Source organism: Somniosus microcephalus, chromosome 5 (genome assembly GCF_052327205.1).
Source record: "Somniosus microcephalus isolate GS21.2 chromosome 5, FLI_Smic_1.0, whole genome shotgun sequence".
In the NCBI taxonomy this organism is placed as follows: domain Eukaryota; kingdom Metazoa; phylum Chordata; class Chondrichthyes; order Squaliformes; family Somniosidae; genus Somniosus; species Somniosus microcephalus.
In genome coordinates this window covers 245787320-245806577 of record NC_140991.1, presented here as the reverse complement: position 1 = coordinate 245806577, position 19258 = coordinate 245787320, and the positions used below count along the sequence as shown (strand labels likewise).

Sequence of the window (19258 nt, the reverse complement as noted above, 5' to 3'; positions counted from 1 at the left end):
ACTGAGCAACCCGATTCAGATCTAACTGCGGACTGTTACTGTCCCGTCTCAGTGTTACTGTCACATTTCCCCATATGTTTTAACTCGAACTGTTTAATCCGGTGGCTAAATAAATATCGAATCGTCACCATAGTTTAATTTATATAATGAAGATCCTAATGAATTAAATACTTTATCAAAACGAGTACCGGAGCAAGCTTGGCTGCTTTGCCAGAACAGGTTCCAGATGTACAAGATTTGTCTGATTTCTAAACTGAAAATCTATTAAGGTTTACACAAAACAATCAGACAACGGATTTGTTTATTTCTGTTTTATCCACTACACTTGGAAAGGCCCTCGCCACACAGAGTGAAGCAGTGTTTAGCAGTGTTGTATAAATAAGGGGAAGGCGCGATACCCTTTACTTTCACAATGCACAGCGTGGGTCGGGAAAGGTTTTCAATTAAATTGATGTCAGTCTGCACTAGAACCAGCGATCGGATTGAGATTATTTGAATATTTTAAGAATTATATAATACGCCGATTTTAGAAATACGTATTTTACAGTTAACAAATAATTTGTAGAAACCTAAAATAACTCCAATTTTTGATCGCACGGTTTGGACTAAAAGTCAAGATCTAACCTCTGTAAACTTGCAACGGAGCCAAGAGTTTAACTGTGGAGTTGAACTCGATTTGTTCCTTCTCCGCTTGTGTTAAACTGTAGCTCATCAGTGTCACCGAACTCAGATCCACATAATTGGCGCCACAAGAATGTGAAAAGCAAGTGATGCCTGTGATATTCTCTCTCATCTCCAGTTCGAAATAACCCATGAAGTAATGGGAAACTCCCCCACCAACTCTTCACAACTCACTTTGAACTGTGCGCGGTAAACTGAACGAATTCACAATCATTTACACTATTACTTTCACAATATTTTAACGTTTGTTTAAAATTCACCACATATTCCACCCGCATTATGAAATCTGCCTGCATTTGACTCAAGTCCACTTTAGACAAGAAGGACAGTGTGACTTTCGCTCTAATAATATTTTGTTTTGACTGTTAAGGAATAAGTAATTGTATTGTGCTACCATTAGAAATCCGGCAAAACAACTTTGCTGTTGCAGATGTGTTTTCATGGTCATTTCAAGATCTCTGCTGGTTGTGTTTTGATGTGGTTTGCAGACTTGACTTTGTGGCTGATTTCTGCGGGGGTTGTGGCTGGTTGTGTTTCTGGAGGCTGTTTGCTGCACTTCAGACACTGGCAGGCAGGTGGGTCATGTTTGACTGGCTGAGTGTCTACGTGTGGATTCGAAGAGGCGATCTTCACAGGTCACGAGCACGGTTCAGCTGAGATAAAAGCTAATGCTGGTGTTCAACTGTGTCAAAAAGAGCGAGCGTATCCCGAATCACTGAGAGGGTAACCGGGGACCCAGGGAGTGCGAACAACACCTCCACTCCTCTTCATACCCCAGTGCTTTCGGGAAAAGGACAAGTGCAGGGCGGTGCGCGTCACATCGGAACTTTTTTGCATTCCACACGGGATCAAATGGGATTCAAGTACCACAGGTTTGCCAGTCTCAGTGAACACGGACACTTTCTGTCAGTTTGAAACATTAACTGTATTTTCTCATTCTGTGTTTATTTCTCGTGTGCCAACTCTTTCCTCCGGGAATCCCCTCTCACGTTTCCTTCTCTCTGCCCTTTATGTTGTGCAGTAGATGTGTGGGAGTGTGAGTGGAGTCCCAACCCCGCCGACCGAATTCAGCATTGGGTGAGAGGAAAGATGTCCAAAGGGGACCAGTACGAAGATGCCGACTGTGTGTGTTCTTTCGGAATGAAAATCACTTGGGATATTAACGATCCCAAACTGCCTCAGGTAACTCACAACTCTGTTGGGAAAGACTGGTCAAGTAAGAGAACGAATTCAAATCTGGTAGTTGTTTCTACGCAGTATGGTGCAATTTACAGTCAAGTGTCGCTCCTAAATAGGATTTTTAACTTTGTGAGATCTTTAATGTATGTATATACCAAGCCGTGCGTCGTGTTATATATTTTAATGTACGTTATTTTAATGCTCTTTAATTCAATTTCAAAAGTAAAACTCGAAACGTTTACATACACATGGGAGTGGGAGAGAGAATCAGACTCGGTCCCCAAACAGGCCGTTAAATAGCACGATATAAAGTACAAGATCCGGTTACTTCAGATATCTTCTTGCGTTTTAAAGTGGCTGTCTGTGTTGCCGTTTACCGTCGGACGGATGTTCCAGCTCTCAGGTGAACGCATCCGTTCTTCTCCATCTGCTGTCAGGTTTGTGTTGCAAGCATTGTGCTGATTTTCTGAGTGTCTTGAGAACGATTGACTTGGGGCGCGGAACCAGGTTTAATGTTTGAACCTCGGGCTAGGCGCTTTGCCGAGCACATCACTCATTCCAGCTGTTGTCTCCTTCCTTGAAAAGGTTTACTAATTGCATTTTCTTTTTAAAATTAATTTTACAGATCAGCTGAAAATGAACAGGGGCGTGTAAACCGGTTTCTGTTTGACAGATCAGATTTGTTTTAGAGACAGAGCACCGCGGATTAATAAATGAGAATTAAAACTTGTAAATTCTGGTCTAACACTGTGTGACAACGGCACCCAGCATAGACCAACCCATGTATGTTTGTTCATATAATCTGACAGTCTTGTATAAATGAAAATAAATCAACAATTTTGTGTGCAACTTTCAGGATGTGAAGCAGTTTGATACGTTCCAGGAATGGACAGATGGCTACGTGCGATATATTTACACCGCGGAAGATAAAAATGCGCAGAGGCACCTGAGTGGCTGGGCCATGAGGAACACCAACAACCACAACTGCCAGATCCTGAAAAAGTCCTGCCTGGGAGTGGTGATCTGTGCCAGAAACTGCACCCTGCCAAATGGCAGCAAACTGCAGCTCAGACCGGCTATCTGTGACAAGGCTCGTCAGAAACAGCAGAGTGAGTAGTTAGCATCTGGCAATGAACTACTGTACATTGCTGAATTAATAAGATACAAATCTTCACAGGGGAACCTGTGTTTCTACCTTAAATTGTGGTTTAAACTGATTGAGCTAGATTTGCACCAGGAAGCACGGTGGGTGCCGGAATGTACGGCTCAAACACTCCGCTCACCGCCCAACAACAGGGGAAATGGGTATATACTTGGAAAGGAAAAACAAAGGACAGGGGAACGGGACTAAATTTGCCGACATAACAACAATGTCTATACTTCAGAAAACGCAATTCACTGGATGTGAAGCCATAGAAGGTTCTGAAGAGGTTCTATATAAATGCACGATCTTAAGTAAACCGTTCTTTCTCTTACTGGTCTCTTCCTAACATTCTACCCTTCTGGCACACGGAGGTGGCCTGATTTCTGCAGTCGCCAATTGGATCCCAGTATTCCATGGGTGCAGGTCTTTCTTGACTTTCTAACATTTCTCCCTCAACACCACTGGTTGCAGATGGCCTCAGATAAAGGCCACAGTTAAACGTTATTGGCTTTTTCTTTCAGTCTAAATGAGTAGAAACACTTTTTATGTAATTGTTATTAATATCCTCCCTTGATGTGTGTATTTCTGTGTGTAAGTCTTATAAAATGCAGAGTATGATTTTCAGAACTTTTCTAGGAACTATCTTTAGAATTAGAATACACCTTCTTCAATCTAATTTTGATTTTGTTTAAATGCTCATCATCACAGAATTGTAGAATGTTACAGCACAGAAATATGATTTTCTCCACATAAACTATCTAGTAATACTGCACACTCCCATACCTATTAATATTCCTCTTTTTCAAGCAAGTATCTAATTCCGTTTAGAAGAATTTATGGACTCTGTTCCAACACAATTCCACATTTTGATTACTCTGTGATAAGATTTTTTTTCGCAGCCTCTCCTTTAATTCTTTGTGATTAACTTGTTACCGTTTCACCAACCAGTGTAACAATCTATCACAATTAACTCTCTCACAACTCTTCATAATCTGGAAAAGCTGTCATATTACACTTAAACTTTTCAGCTTCAGCAAAAAAAGTCCTAACTTTTCAAGTCTCTTTTCATAACTGTAACCCTCATCGTTGATAGCATAATAATATATTTAGGCCAGAGGTACTAATAAAAAGTGGTTTGATAATTGCTAGAATGGCTAAGGAGCGCAGGGACCCAAATCGCCAGACAAAAAAAAAATGTAAGTAGAACTCTTAATATTTAATGATATTGACACTACCGAAACAATGTTGTGCTCTAAGGCTATAGTTGTACTGCAGCTATTGGTATTTGTGGAGTGCAGTGTGCAGCTGGCAGACCCAAGTTATACTGCCAACCACACAACTGAAGGTTATACTAAGATCAGCGACAAAGGAACTTTGCAGATGCACACTAGAATGTACGTGTGGAACCCCAGTCCTTGGGCGGCTGGGTTTTAAAGTTAGGGGATTAGAGATAGAAGCCTCTGCTTCTGCTAACATCAGAAATATTAAAAAGTAGGTTTATTCAGTGCCCAGGGTATCCAGTGGACAGGCTGTGCATTTTTATAATGCAGCTTTGCATTGGATTGGAGTTATATTGCACTCAGTGTGAAATCAATCTCCGGGAAGGGGCTCCCACCTTCGGGCTTTAGAATGCTCAGAAATCACATTGGGACATGACACTTCACTCTCACTTTTGCTTCCATGTGCACTCCAAAAACATTGCATTGATGCAAACGTGGCAGTAAAACTGCACTGTAAGCATATTGCAATTTTTTAATGCAACAAATATATAAAATTATATTAAATTGAAAAAGAACAAATAATTGGGTCAATTCACTGACCATGTGCTCCCAGTGGGGAGCCATGTTGAAATGGAGCATGGGTCAGAGATAGGGCTACAACACTGTGGCACTGATTCTCTGACCTTCAATCCCCTCAAGCACAGCTGCTCACTGAGAATGTGGGACCAGTCAATTTACCTCTTCCACATATTGCAAAATAAAAAATTATATTTTATCTCTTGTGTGGAAAGAGGTGTTTTCTTGTACTAGTTATTTGCTTAATTTTATGGTCACACAGTGGGATTAAGAGCTATCAAAACAGGACAGACTTGTTGGGCCTGTTGGCCTTTTAGCATTTCTGAAAATCTTTATGATCTTAGTTCAGAGAAAATTAAAATACTTGATTAAATAATTCATGCATTATTTGAAATATAAAAAAAATAATTTTGGTAAACAAAATATCTGGCAGTGTTTAAACATTGTCCAGGATGGAAAGGGTGGTACAATGAGCACACAGAGGACATTCAGATGCTGTTATAAACAATATCAGTGAAGCTCAAATAGCTTGTAGAATCCAGCACAACCCAACATGCCTGCGCCAGCTCGCTGAAAGAGTAGTGGCAGTTAATTCAGTTTAAATTCATTTTATTCGGTTTTATTTTTGAAAATTGTGGCTATTATGGTGTACAGTATTGGATAAGAGGTTTCTGCGATTTAAAAAAAAATGTTCTTGAGATACGGGCGACACTGGCAAGGTCACATTTATTGCACGTGCTTATGTGCCTTGAGAATGTGCTGGTCCTTCTTCTTGAACTGCTGCAGCCTTTGTGGTTCTCCCCTGATGGTGTTAGATAGGAAATTCCAGGATATTGACCCATCAACACTGAAGGAATGGTGATATATATCCAAGTCACAATGGTGTGTGACTTGGTGGTATGGGGTTCCTATGCCATTGCTGCTCTTGTATTTCTTGCTGGTAGAGGTCACGGGGCTGGGAAGTGTTGTTGAACAACCTTGGTGAGTTGCTACAGTGTATCCTGTCAACAGTGCGTACTACATCCATGATACGTTGGTTTGTGGAGTGGGTGACTATTGAGTCCAATAGCAGGACTCAAGCAGACTGCTCTGTCATAAATTGTTTCAAGCTTCTTGCAGCAGGTCACATACAGACAACACAAAGCTGGGTGGGCGAGTGTGCTGTGAGGAGGATGCCGAGAAACTCCAGGATGATTTGGATAGGTTGGGTGATTGGGCAGAAGCATGGCAGATGCAATATAACGTGGATAAATGTGAGGTTATCCACTTTGGTAGCAAAAACAGGAAGGCAGATTATTATCTGAATGCCAATAGATTGGGAGAAGGGGAAGTGCAATGAGACCTGGGTATCCTTGTGCACCAGTCGCTGAAGGTAAGCATGCAGGTGCAGCAGGCGGTTAAGAAGGCAAATGGTATGTTGGCCTTCGTAGGGAGAGGGTTTGAGTACAGGAACAAGGATGTCTTGCTGCAGTTGTACAGGGCCTTGGTGAGACCACATCTTGAGTATTGTGTGCAGTTTTGGTCACCTTATCTGAGGAAGGATGTTCTTGCCATGGAAGGAGTTCAGTGAAGATTCACCAGGCTGATACCTGGGATGGCAGGAATGACGTATGAGGAGAGATTGGATCGATTGGGCTTGTACTCGCTGGAGTTTAGAAGAATGAGAGGGGATCTCATCGAAACTTATAAAATTCTAACAGGACTAGACAGACTAGATGCTGGAAGGATGTTCCCGATGGTCGGGGAGTCCAGAACCAGGGGTCACAGTCTAAGGATAAGGGGTAGGCCATTTAAGACAGAAATGAGAAGGAATTTCTTCACCCAGAAAGTGGTGAACCTGTGGAATTCTCTACCACAGAAGGCCGTAGAGGCCAATTCATTAAATATATTCAAGAAGGAGTTGGATATATTTCTCAAGGCTAAAGGGATCAAGGGGTATGGGGAGAAAGCAGGGACCGGGTACTGAATTTGGATGATCAGCCATGATCGCATTGAATGGCGGAGCAGGCTCGAGGGGCCGAATGGCCTACTCCTGCTCCTATCTTCTATGTTTCTATGAGTGGTGAGTATTCCATCACACTCCTGACATGTGCATGGTAGATGGTGGAGAGGCTTTGAGGGGCCAGGAGGTAAGTCACTCATCACCGAGTACCCAACCTCAGCCCTGCTCTTGTAGCCATGATGTTGATACGGCTGGTCCAGTTAAACTTCTGGTCAATGGTGACCCCCCCAGGATATTGATGGTGGGGGTCTCGGCAATGGTAGTGCAGATCCAGGTCAGGGGAGGTGGCTGAGCTTTCTCTTGTTTGAGAAGATTATTGCCTGGTACTTACGTGACGTGAATGTTACCTGCCACTTATGAACCTAGGCCTGAATGTTGTCCAAGTCCTGTTGTAGGCTGGCATGGTCGGCTTCATTATCAGAGGAATTGCAGATGAAGTTGAGCACCATGGCATTATCAGTGAACAGCCCCATTCCTGACATTATGATGGAGGGATGGTCATTGATGAAGTAGCTGAACTTGGCTGGGCCAGGGATACTTCCCTGAGGAACTCCTACAGTGACATCCTGGGGTTGTGATGATTGGCTTCTGACAAGTACAGTTACAATTCCAGACACTGGAGGGCTTCCCTTTGATTCCCACTGACCTCAGTTTTTATGGGTCTCTGTGATTGCCATAATCGGTTAAATACTGCCTTGATATTGAGGGAAGCTATTGTCACAACTCCTCTGGTTTTCAGCTCTTGCATCCATGTCTGGATTAAAGCTGTGATGAGGGCTGGAGCCAAGTGGTCCTCGCAAAATCCAAACTAAACATTGGTGAACAGTCTATTAGGTGAATAGATATCGCTTGCTAATTGATGATTCCTTCCATCACTTTATTGATGATTAGGAGGAGGCTGATAGTGCGGTAATTGGTATGCCTAGATTTGTCCTTTTTTGTGGACAATCCTCCACATTGTTGAATAGATACCAATGTCATAGCTGTACTGCAAACACTAGTCTAGGGAAGAGCTATCATGTGTGCAGGTCCTGAGCACTACAGCCCATAGTCTTTGCTGTGTCCCATGTTCTCAACTGCTTCTTAATGTAACGTGCAGTGAACTGAATTAGCTGGACACTGGACGCTCAGATGGTGAGGACCTTGGGAGGAGGGCAAGTAACATCATCCACTCATCACTTTTGGCTGAAGACACTTGCAAACACGTCATGTGCTGGGCTCCATCATGGTTGAGGATGGGAATGTTCATGGAGTCTCCTCTTCCCGTTAGTTGCCTGGCTGTCCACCATCATTCTTGACTGGAGGTGGTAGGACTAGAGAATTGCTCTGATCCATTGGCTGCGGGACCACTTAGCTCTCTCTATAGCTTGCAGCTTTTGGTGGTTAGCATGCAGATAGCCCTCTATATTAGCTTCAGTATGTTCATACCACATTCTAAGGCATGCCTTGTGCTACTCCTGGCGTGCTCTTCTACACTACCCATTTGACCAGGGTAGTTTTCCGAGCTTGAATATAATAGATGAGTGGGGGATGTGCTAGGCCATGAGGTTACAGTTTGTGGTGGTGCACAAATTTGTCGATGATCATGGCCCACAGCACAGTTGTAGTGCCATACTACTGAATGGAGGTTGTTCTTATTGTGGAGAAATAAAAGTAGGGTAACATATAGGCAATACTGTAGTGACCATAATCTAATACGCTTTAAGATGATAATTGAGAATGACATAAGTATGACGAAAACCAGGTTAATAGATTGGAGAAAAGCTGATTTTGAGGGGCTGAGAATAGAACTTGGGAAAATAAAATTGGCAACAATATTGGCAAACAACGATGTAGAACAGCAATGGGAAACATTTAAAACAGTGTTCAACAGAGTGCAGGAAAAATATATTCCGCTAAAAGAAAAGAACAAACTAAACAATAATGAGACTCCATGGATGAATAAAGCCATAAGGGAACAATTGAGGGCAAGGGAAGAGGCATAACTTAGTACATAGACAGCAGGGGAGTGCATGATAAGGGAGAATACGGAAAGATTAGTAGAGAAGTCAAAAAAACAATTAGGGAGGCAAAGAGGAACTATGAACTTAAATTATCAAGGAACTTAAAACAAAATAGTAAAATATTTTATAGGCACATCAATAAAAAAGGAAGATTGGGATTGGAAAAGGGCCATTATGGGATAGACAGGATAACACCACAGGTGGCAGAAATATTAAATAATTATTTTGCTTCAGTATTTACCAGGGAGATAGAACAGGTGGACATGACATTACATGAGATTAGTAATTAGATAAGTGCATTTAAAATAAAAAAGTGGGATATATTACATAAACTAATCAAACTCAAAGAGGATAAAACCCCTTGTCCGGATGGATTGCATCCAAGTATTTTAAAAGAATTTAGGGAAGAGATAACTAGGCATTACTATGCATATTTAATAATTCATTAGAAAAAGGTGTAGTGCCAGAGGACTGGTGGATAGCTAACATAATACTGATATTTAAAAAGGAGGTTAGAACATGTCCAGGGAATTATAGACCAGTCAGCTTAACATTGGTGGTAGGAAAATTAATGGTATCCCTACTATGGAGAAAATAGAAGAACATCTAGAAACCAAAAATATAATAATGAATAGTCAGCATGGATTTCAAAAGGGAAAGTCTTGCTTGACCAACCTTATTGAATTTTTTGAAGAGGTAACAGAGAGAGTAGACAATGGTAATGCAGCAGATGTAATTTATCTGGATTTTCAAAAGGCCTTCAATAAGGTACCCCATAATAGACTGATGAACAAGGTCAGAGAATGCAGAGTCAGGGGACAAGTAGCAGAATGGATTGCTGGCTGGCTTCAGGACAGAAAGCAGAGAGTAGGAGTAAAGGGTAGCTATTCACAGTGGCAGAAGGTGAGTAGTGGTGTACCACAAGGATCAGTGCTGGGGCCACTGCTGTTCACAATTTACATTAACGATTTAGACTTCAGAATCAAAAACACAATTTCTAAATTTGTGGATGACACCAAATGGGGGGCATAGTCAATACTGAGGAGGACTGCAACAAATTACAGGAGGACATTAATAAACTTGCAGAATGGGCATATAATTGGCAAATGAAGTTCAACACAGATAAATGTGAGGTATTACATTTTGGTAGGAAGAATAGGGAGGTCACTTATCACTTGGAGGGTGCGAGTCTAGGTGGGGTAGAGGAACAAAGAGACCTCGGAGTACAAATACACAAATCACTAAAAATTGCGACACAGGTTAGCAAGGCCATAAAAAAAGCAAACCAAGCACTAGGGTTTATTTCTAGAGGCATAGAATTGAAAAGTAGGGAAGTTATGCTAAACTTTTATCGAACCTTGGTTAGACCACACTTAGAGTACTGCGTACAGTTCTGGTCACCATATTATATAAAGGATATAGAGGCAGTGGAGAGGGTGCAGAGAAGATTTACAAGGATGATACCAGAAAAATGAGAGTATACATATCAGGAAATGATGAACAGGCTGGGTCTCTTTTCTCGTGAAAAAAGAAGGCTGAGGGGTGACCTAATAGAGGTCTTTAAAATTATGAAAAATTTTGATAGAGTGGATACAGAGAGAGTGTTTCCACTTCTGAGGAAGAGCATAACTAGAGGCCATCAATATAAGATAGTCACCAAGAAATCCAATAGGGAATTCAGAAGAAACTTCTTTACCCAAAGAGTGGTGAGAACGTGGAACTCGCTACCACAGGAAGTAGTTGAAGTGAATAGTATAGATGCATTTAAGGGGAGGCTAGACAAGCATATGAGGGAATGGTTATGCTGATAGATTTAGATGAGGAAAGACGGGAGGAGGCTTGTGTGGAGCATAAATGCCGGCATGGACTGGTTGGGCCGAATGGCCTGTTTCTGTGCCGTATATCCTGTGTAATCCTATGTAGATGAAACTTTGTCTACACAAGGATTGTGCAGTGCTCACTCCTACCAATGCTATTGTGGCCAGATGTGTCTGTGATAGGTAAGTTAGTGAGAATGAGGTCAAGTAGGTTACTTCTTTCTGGTAGTTCCTTCATCATCTCACACTGGCCCAATCTGGCAGCTATGCCCATCAGGACTTAGCCAACACAATCAGTGGTGGTGCTACCCAGCCATTTTTGGTGGTGAATATTGAAGTTCTCCAAAGCAGAGAACATTTTGTGCCCTTACTTCCCCTCACAGCTTCCTCCAAGTGACATTCAACATGGAGGTGGACTGATTCATGCATTACGGGAGTCAGTAGGTGGTGATCAGCAGGAGGTTTGCTTGACCATGTTTGACCTGAAATCATGAGACTTCATGAGGTCCAGAGTCAGTGTTGGTTCCCAGATCCCTTCGCACTTAACTATATACCACTGTGCCCCCACAGGTGGGTCTGGCCTGTTGGGGGGACAGGACAAAGCCAGGGTTGGGTATGTTGCCAATGCTTGGAATCAGGAAAAATAAACCAAAATGGCCATGGAGTGGTCAAGAGTCTCAGGCTAGATGTATTTGGGAACACATACACTACCAGTTTAATGTGAGTGTGAAGCAGTTTTGGCTTTAAACGGGTACAAATTTGTGTAGTGTAAGTTGAGTGTTCAGACCCAAAATGATTCTGGAGCAAAGTGGAATGGGACTCCCTCCATCAGGAAGTTTTCAGGTGTCAGGTTTGGCCCTGATCTAGATTCAGGCTGCATTTACACTATAATTGCAGCATCGGTGCAAAACAAAACCAGTTCATACGATGCAAAATGCAGCCTTTGACCTACATCTGCTGATACAATAGGGTAGAAATTTGTCTTGGGCAGCTGCGCAAAATGCGTGATAGCAAAGCGGCAGTGCCTTTTCCACTCCGCCTGTTTTGCGCTCCTGCCTAAGACAAGTTTCTACCCAAATGGATCCTGAGCCACATTTGAACTTTCTACCACTTACAGAGCTCTCTTGTAAAGCTGCTCAATATTAGTGTTTATATCGCACATCAGTCTACTTTCTAACATGTGCACTATGTTGCATCAAGAAGAATCAGGATGCTTGTACAAGAACCCTATTAGAATTATTATTATTTCAAATGGTGAAAATGACTTTTGTACAATAAGAAAAAAGTGGAAAAATGAGATTGGCTCAGTGTGCATTTCAAAGGTTCAGTGGAAGTCCAACCCAGAACCTCCCTCACTGTAGTAAGTCACAACTCTTACCTTTTTAAATGCAAGGAGTATAGCGAACAAGGCAGATGAGCTGAGGGCACAGGTAGATACTTGGGACTATGATATTATAGCAATTACAGAGACGTGGCTGAAAGAGGGGCAGGTATGGCAGCTCAACATTCCTGGTTACAGGATTTTCAGACGGGATAGAGAGGGAGGCAAAAAGGGAAGGGGGGTCGCGATATTGATTAAAGAAACAATTACAGCTGTGAGGAGGGATGATATGTTGGAGGGATCATCAAACGAGACCATATGGGTCGAATTGAAAAACAAAAAAGGGGCGATCACACTGCTGGGAGTGTACTACAGACCCCCAAACAGTGAGAGGGAGATAGAAGAGCAAATATGTAGACAAATTTCTGAGAAGTGCAAAAACTATAGGGCAGTAATAGTAGGGGATTTCAACAACCCCAATATTAACTGGGATAAAATTAGTGTGAAGGGTATAGAGGGTGCAGAATTCCTAAAATGCATCCAGGAGAACTTTTTTAGCCAGTATGTAGCAAGCCCAACAAGGGAGGGGGCGGTTCTGGACTTAGTTTTAGGGAATGAAGCTGGGCCGGTAGAAGGCGTATCATTGGGGGAGCATAATTCTGTTAGATTTAAGGTAGTTATGGAAAAGGACAAGGATAGACCAGGAATAAAATTTCTAAATTGGGGAAAAGCAAATTTTGCTAAGCTCAGAGGGGATTTAGCCATAGTGGACTGGAAACAGCTACTTGAAGGTAAATCAGTGTCAGAGCAGTGGGAGGCATTCAAGGAGGCGATCCGGAGGGTTCAGACCAAATATGTGCCCTTAAAGAAAAAAGGTGGGACTAACAAATCTAGAGCCCCCTGGATGTCGAGGGACATATAGGGTAGGATAAAGTAAAAAAGGGAGGCGTATGACAGATAAAGAGGGCTAAATACTCCAGAATCTTTGGAGGAGTACAGAAAGTGCAGGGGTGCAATTAAAAAGGATATTCGGAAAGCAAAGAGAGAGCATGAAAAATTCTTGGCAAGTAAAATCAAGGAAAACCCAAAGATGTTTTATAAATATATTAAGAGTAAGAGGATAACTAAAGAAAGGTTAGGGCCTATTAGAGATCACGAGGGTAATCTGTGTGTGTAGACGGGAGACGTCGGTAGGGTTCTTAATGAATACTTTGCATCTGTTTTCACAAAGGAGAGGGGCGAAGCAGACATTGCTATCAGGGAGGTGGGGTGTGAAACATTAGATGAAATAAACATAGTGAGAAAGGAAGTATTAAGGGGTTTAGCAGCTTTAAAAGTAGATAAATACCTAGGCCCGGATGAAATGTATCCCAGGCTGTTAAGCGAAGCAAAAGAGGAAATAGCAGAGGCCCTGACCATCATTTTCCAATCTTCTCTGGCTTCAGGTGTGGTGCCGGAGGACTGCTAATGTGGTACCCTTGTTTAAAAAGGAGAAAAGGATAGACCGAGTAATTACAGGCCATTCAACCTAACCTCGGTGGTGGGAAAATTATTGGAAAGAATTCTGAAGGACAGGATAAATCTTCACTTAGAAAGACACGGATTAATCAAGGATAGTCGGCATGGATTTGTTAAGGGAAGGTCGTGTCTGACAAACTTGATTTAATTTTTTGAGGAGGGAACAAGGAAGGTAGATGAGGGTAGTGCGTTTGATGTAGTTTATATGGACTTTAGAAAGGCTTTGATAAGGTTCCACATGGCAGGCTGGTCACGAAGTTAAAAGCCCATGGGATCCAGGGCAAAGTGTCAAGTTGGATTCAAAACTGGCTCAGAGGCAGGAAGCAGAGGTTAATGGTTGATGGGTGTTTTTGTGACTGGAAGGCTGTTTCCAGCGGGGTTCCGCAGGGCTCAGTACTAGGTCCCTTGCTTTTTGTGGTATATATCAACGCTCTTGACTTGAATATAGGGGGTATGATTAAGAAGTTTGCAGATGATATTAAAATCGGCTGTGTGGTTGATACTGATGAAGGAAGCTGTAGACTGCAGGAAGATATCAATAAATTGGTCAGGTGGGCAGAACAGTGGCAAATGGAAGTCAATCCGGAGAAGCGTGAGGTAATGCATTTGGGGAGGGCTAACAAGGAAAGGGAATACACATTAAATGATCGGACACTGAGTAGTGTAGAGGAACAAAGGGACCTTGGAGTGCATATCCACAGATCCCTGAAAGTAGCAGGCCAGGTAGGTAAGGCAGTTAAGAAGGCATACAGAATGCTTGCCTTTATTAGCCGTGGCACAGAATACAAGAGCAGGAGGGTTATGCTTCAACTGTATAAAACATTAGTTAGGCCTCAGCTAGAGTACTGAATGCAGTTCTGGTCACCACATTACAGGAAAGTTGTGACTGCACTAGAGAGGGTACAGAGGAGATTTATAAGGATGTTGCCGAAAGTAGCGAATCTTAGCTATGAGGAAAGACTGGATAGGCTGTGTCTGTTTTCCTTGGAACAGAGGAGGCTGAGGGGAGACCTTATTGAGGTGTATAAAATTATGAGGGGCATAAATAAAGTGGATAGAAAGGACCTATTTCCCTTAGCAGAGGGGTCAAAAACCAGGGGGCACAGATTTAAAGTAATTGGTGGAAGGTTTAGAGGAGATTTGTGAGGAAATTTCTTCACGCAGAGGGTTGTGGGGGTTTGGAACTCACTGCCTGAAAGGGTGGTAGAGGCAGGAGCCCTAACCACATTTAAAAAGTACTTGGATGTGCACTTGGGATGCTCTAACCTGCAGGGCTACAGACCAAGAGCTGGGAAGTGGGATTAGGCTGGATAGCTCTTTGTTGGCCCGCACGGACATGATGGGCCGAAATGGCCTCTTTCCGTGCTGTAACTTTCTATGATTCTATGATTTTGCCTCATTTATAAGGATTTCTTATTCAATTGATGCAGTTAATGTAAAATCATAGCAGCTAATTTTACCATACTTTTTACATTGAATCATTTATTAAAACTGGGAGTTCACCTATGTTAAGTCATTTGTTTTAGGGACAATAAACTACTTTCAAGGTAAATTTCATGAGTCACCCAAATTCTATAAGGTTAAAGAATGGCTTTTAACAAAACCAACGCAGGTAACGTTCATGGAATATTGTAAATGGCAGTAATGGGATTAAATACATCTGTGAACTGGAACATATGTAGACTTTAAAGTTTCATGAATGAAATCTCACTACATGTTACATAAGAAATAGAAGCAGGACTGGGCCATTCATCCCTTTGAGCCTGCTCCGCCATTTAATAAGATCATGGCTGATCTTCTATCTCAACTCCACCTTCCCGCACTATCTCCATATCCCTTGATTCCCTTAATTTTCAAAAATCTATCGATCTCCATCTTGAATATACTCAACGACTGAGCCTCCACAGTTCTCTGGGATAGGAAATTCCAAAGATTCGCAACCCTTTGAGTCATAGAGTCCAAGGGGGTGATTTTGCCAATGGGGAGTTTTTGGAGTGGGGCTCCCACTTATCGGGTTTCAGTCCTGCCTCCATCAACATCTGGCCAACCCACGTCATTTTCCCTTGATTGACCTAGTTAAGCCCGCCCAGCGAGCTTAGCAGGCCAATTAAGGGGAAGCCGGTTGCAGAGAACATCAACTTATGACGTTTCATCTGTCTTAAATTTTTGACAGATGAATTGTCATCGTTTGACAGCTCTGTGAAGCTGTCAAACAGTGACATTCTCTGTAGTTTGATGAGGTCTTGAATTCAAGAACTCATCAAACATCTTTCTTTTGCAGAAATGAGATGGTTGTTGCATTGGAGAATGCAACGGCCATCTGTCATCTCGATCGCATTAACAGGCAGTTAATTGGCTTTAATCCCTTCCTGCCTCCAAGGAGATGGGACGTGGCGCAGGACGGCTACCCGCCTCCTGGCAAGATGGCATGGAAGCGGGTTGGGCACCCGCCCCCAAATTCTGCCATTTTCCCGGCAGTCCCGCCTCCATACCTGCCTCCCCAGGGTTGGCAAAATCGCCCCCATAGAGTCATAATGGCACAGAAGGAGGCCATTCAGCCCATCGAGTCCGTGCCGGCTCTCTGTGGAGCAATCCAGTCAGTCCCATTCCCCCGCTCTATCCCCATAGCCCTGCAAGTTTATTTCCCTCAAGTGCTTATCCAGTCTCCCCTTGAAAACACTGAGTGTCTCCATTTCCATCACTTCCATCAGCAGTGAAGAAATTTATCCTCATCTCAATCCTAAATGGCCGACCCATTATTTTGAGATTGTGACTGCTAGTTCTAGACTCCCCAGCAAGGGGAAACATCCTCCCAGCATCTACCCTGTGAAGGCCTATAAGAATTTTATATGTTTGAATGAGGTCACCTCTCATTCTTCTAAACTCTAGGGAATATAGGCCTAGTCTACTCAATCTCTCCTCATAGGACAATCCCCTCACCCCAGGAATCAGTTTGGTGAACCTTCATTGCAGTCCCTCTAAGGCAAGTCTATCCTTCCTTAGATAAGGAGACCAAAACTGTACACAGTACTCCAGGTGTGGTCTCACCAAGATCCTATATAATTGCAGTAAGACTTCTTTACTCTTATACTCCAATCCTTTTGTAATAAAGGCTAACACACCATTTGTTTTCCTAATTGCTTGCTGTACCTGCATGTTAACTTCCTGTGATTCATGTACAAGGACACACTGAATTCCAACATTTCCCAATCTCTCACCATTTAATAAATACTCTGCTTTTCTTTTTTTTTACCAAAGTGGATAACTTCGCACTTCTCCACATTATATTCCATCTGCCATGTTCGTGCCCACTCAGTTAACCTCCAGAACCAGGGGTCACAGTCTAAGGATAAGGGGTAAGCCATTTAGGACAGAGATGAGGAATTTCTTCACCCAGAGAGTGGTGAACCTGTGGAATTCTCTACCACAGAAGGCTGTAGAGGCCAATTCATTAAATATATTCAAGAAGGAGTTGGATATATTTCTTAAGGCTAAAGGGATCGAGGGATATGGGGAGAAAGCAGGGACAGGGTACCGAATTTGGATGATCAGCCATGATCTCATTGAATGGCGGAGCGGGCTCGAGGGGCCGAATGGCCTACCCCTGCTCCTATCTTCTATGTTTCTATGTTTCTATATCCCTTTGCAGGCTCTTTGCGCCCTCCTCACAACTTACTTTCCCATCTAACTTTGTATCGTCAGCAAACATGGATAATTACACTCGGTCCCTTCATCGAAGTCATTAATATAGATTGTGAATAGCTGAGGCCCAAGCACTGATCATTGCAGTACCCCGCTAGTTATAGCCTGCCAACCCGAAAATGACCCATTTATTACTACTACAAAAGCAAAATACTGCGGATACTGGAAATCTGAAATAAAAAACAGAAAATGCTGCAAATACTCAGCAGGTCAGGTAGCATCTGTAGAGAGAGCGAAACAGAGTTAATGTTTCAGGTCGATGACCTTTCATCAGAACTAGAAAAAGTTAGAGATGTAACAGGTTTTTTTCTGTCCGTTAAGCAATCCTCAATCCATGCTAATATATCACCCCCAATCCCATGAGCCCTAATTTTGTGTAATAACCTCCTGTATGGCAACTTATTGAATGCTTTTTGAAATTCCAAATACTGTATACCACATCCATTGGTTCTCCCCTTATCTACCCTGCTAGTTACAACCTCAAAAAACTGTCAAACACGATTTCCCTTTCATAAATCTGTTATTACTAACTAATATATTACCATGCAATGCTGTTGTTAACATAATGGACAAAGTAAGCTCATATAAACTAAGATTGCACAGATCAACTTCACCACTCGAACTGTGGCTTAAGCTAACCATGTTTATTTTATACATCTCGCCAAGTATTGCTTTTTCTTTTCTACTCACACGGATCTACCTTGACAACATGAAGAATCAAAATTCAGGAATGTCTACAGAAGAAGCCATCATCCCTCCCTTAAATGGAGCTATCTACTCTCATCACACTTCCTTGGTCTTTCTCAGTACCTTTTAAAAGAAAGAACTTGCATTCATATAGCGCCTTTCACAGCCCCAGGACATCTCAAAACGCTTCACAGTCAATGAAGTACTTTTGAAATGTCACTGTTGGGAAATGTGGCAGCTAGTCAGCGCACAGCAAGGTCCCACAAACAGCAATGAGATAATGACCAAATATTGGCCTGGATTTTGCAATAGAAATAATGGTGGTACTCTCAGTTATTATGGAGTAAATCGGACAGCAATTTCTGGCGTCCATACCTGCACGGTTAAACAGGGAAATCTGGAAGTTGCTGTCTGATTTACCCTGTTCCTCCACAAGCTTCGCTACACTGGTACCTCGCCGATACATGAAGGGCATGAAGTTGTTGTACTTACCCACTAGTTACCAACTAAACATGCCAGAAAAAGTTAAGGCTGGTGATAAGTCTTAATTACTGCCAACCAACCACTCTGGCACTGAAAATTTAATTTAATAAAAAGTGTGGAGTCTCATTTCTTCAGTGTTAAATTGTTGTATGAGCTTTAAAAAAGATTAATGCTGCACTGAAGTGTCAGATTATCTCTGTAGTGGGACTTTAATCCACAACCTTCTGACTCAGAGGTGAGAGTGCTCCAACTGAGCCAAGGCTGACGTTTGTTTCTGACCATTTTTCTTCGTTTTTATCTAATTCCCTGTTAAATGTTGTGATTGATTCAATTTCACTTGGTCCCTGTGGCAACGCACTCCATACTTTAACACTTTGCATGAAAAAAACCTTCTAACCTCACTCTTTGTGCTTCAAGTGTGAACTGTTGCATTGCATAGCTAACTCTTGTTGATACAACCTTATCCCTATTTCTAGTTTATGTTCAAGCAGTAATATTTTGCCATGTACCATGTACCATTTTGTACAAATTTTAGCTAAATGAAAAAAATTGTGATTAAGATTCGTATCTCCAAGGTGCAATGTAGAATCAGCAGACCAGTGATACTGCTGATAATGTTCAAAGATAAAAGAGACAGAAATGGGCACCAGGACATAGCAGCAGATAAGAGAGAAAAAAAGGTGTATACGAAACTAGAAGGGACAAACAGCAACAGAACAAAGAATAGTGTAGAAAGAGCAGGAATTAGATGGAGGAAAAAAGCAAAGCCGATTAGCATGGTGTTGGAATGCATGTGTGTTAATGTGAGGAGTGTTACAAATAATATTGGTGGCATAGTGGTTAGCACTGTTGCCTCACAGCGCCAGGGATCCGGGTTCGAATCCGGCCTCGGGTGACTGTCTGTGTGGAGTTTGCACATTCTCCC

At 42.3% G+C, this 19258-nt stretch overlaps 1 protein-coding gene across 1 annotated transcript in view; it reads left to right on the top strand.

Annotated features, from left to right (window-relative positions):
* The first annotated feature begins 1713 nt into the window (after positions 1-1713).
* gcm2 (GCM transcription factor 2) overlaps positions 1714-19258 on the top strand; it is a 44954-nt gene continuing 27409 nt past the window's right edge. The window contains exons 1-2 of the mRNA XM_085987148.1: positions 1714-1863; positions 2717-2969. Coding sequence (XP_085843274.1) covers positions 1771-1863; positions 2717-2969 — 346 coding nt within the window. The 5' untranslated portion in view covers positions 1714-1770. The remainder of the gene's footprint in view (positions 1864-2716; positions 2970-19258) is intronic.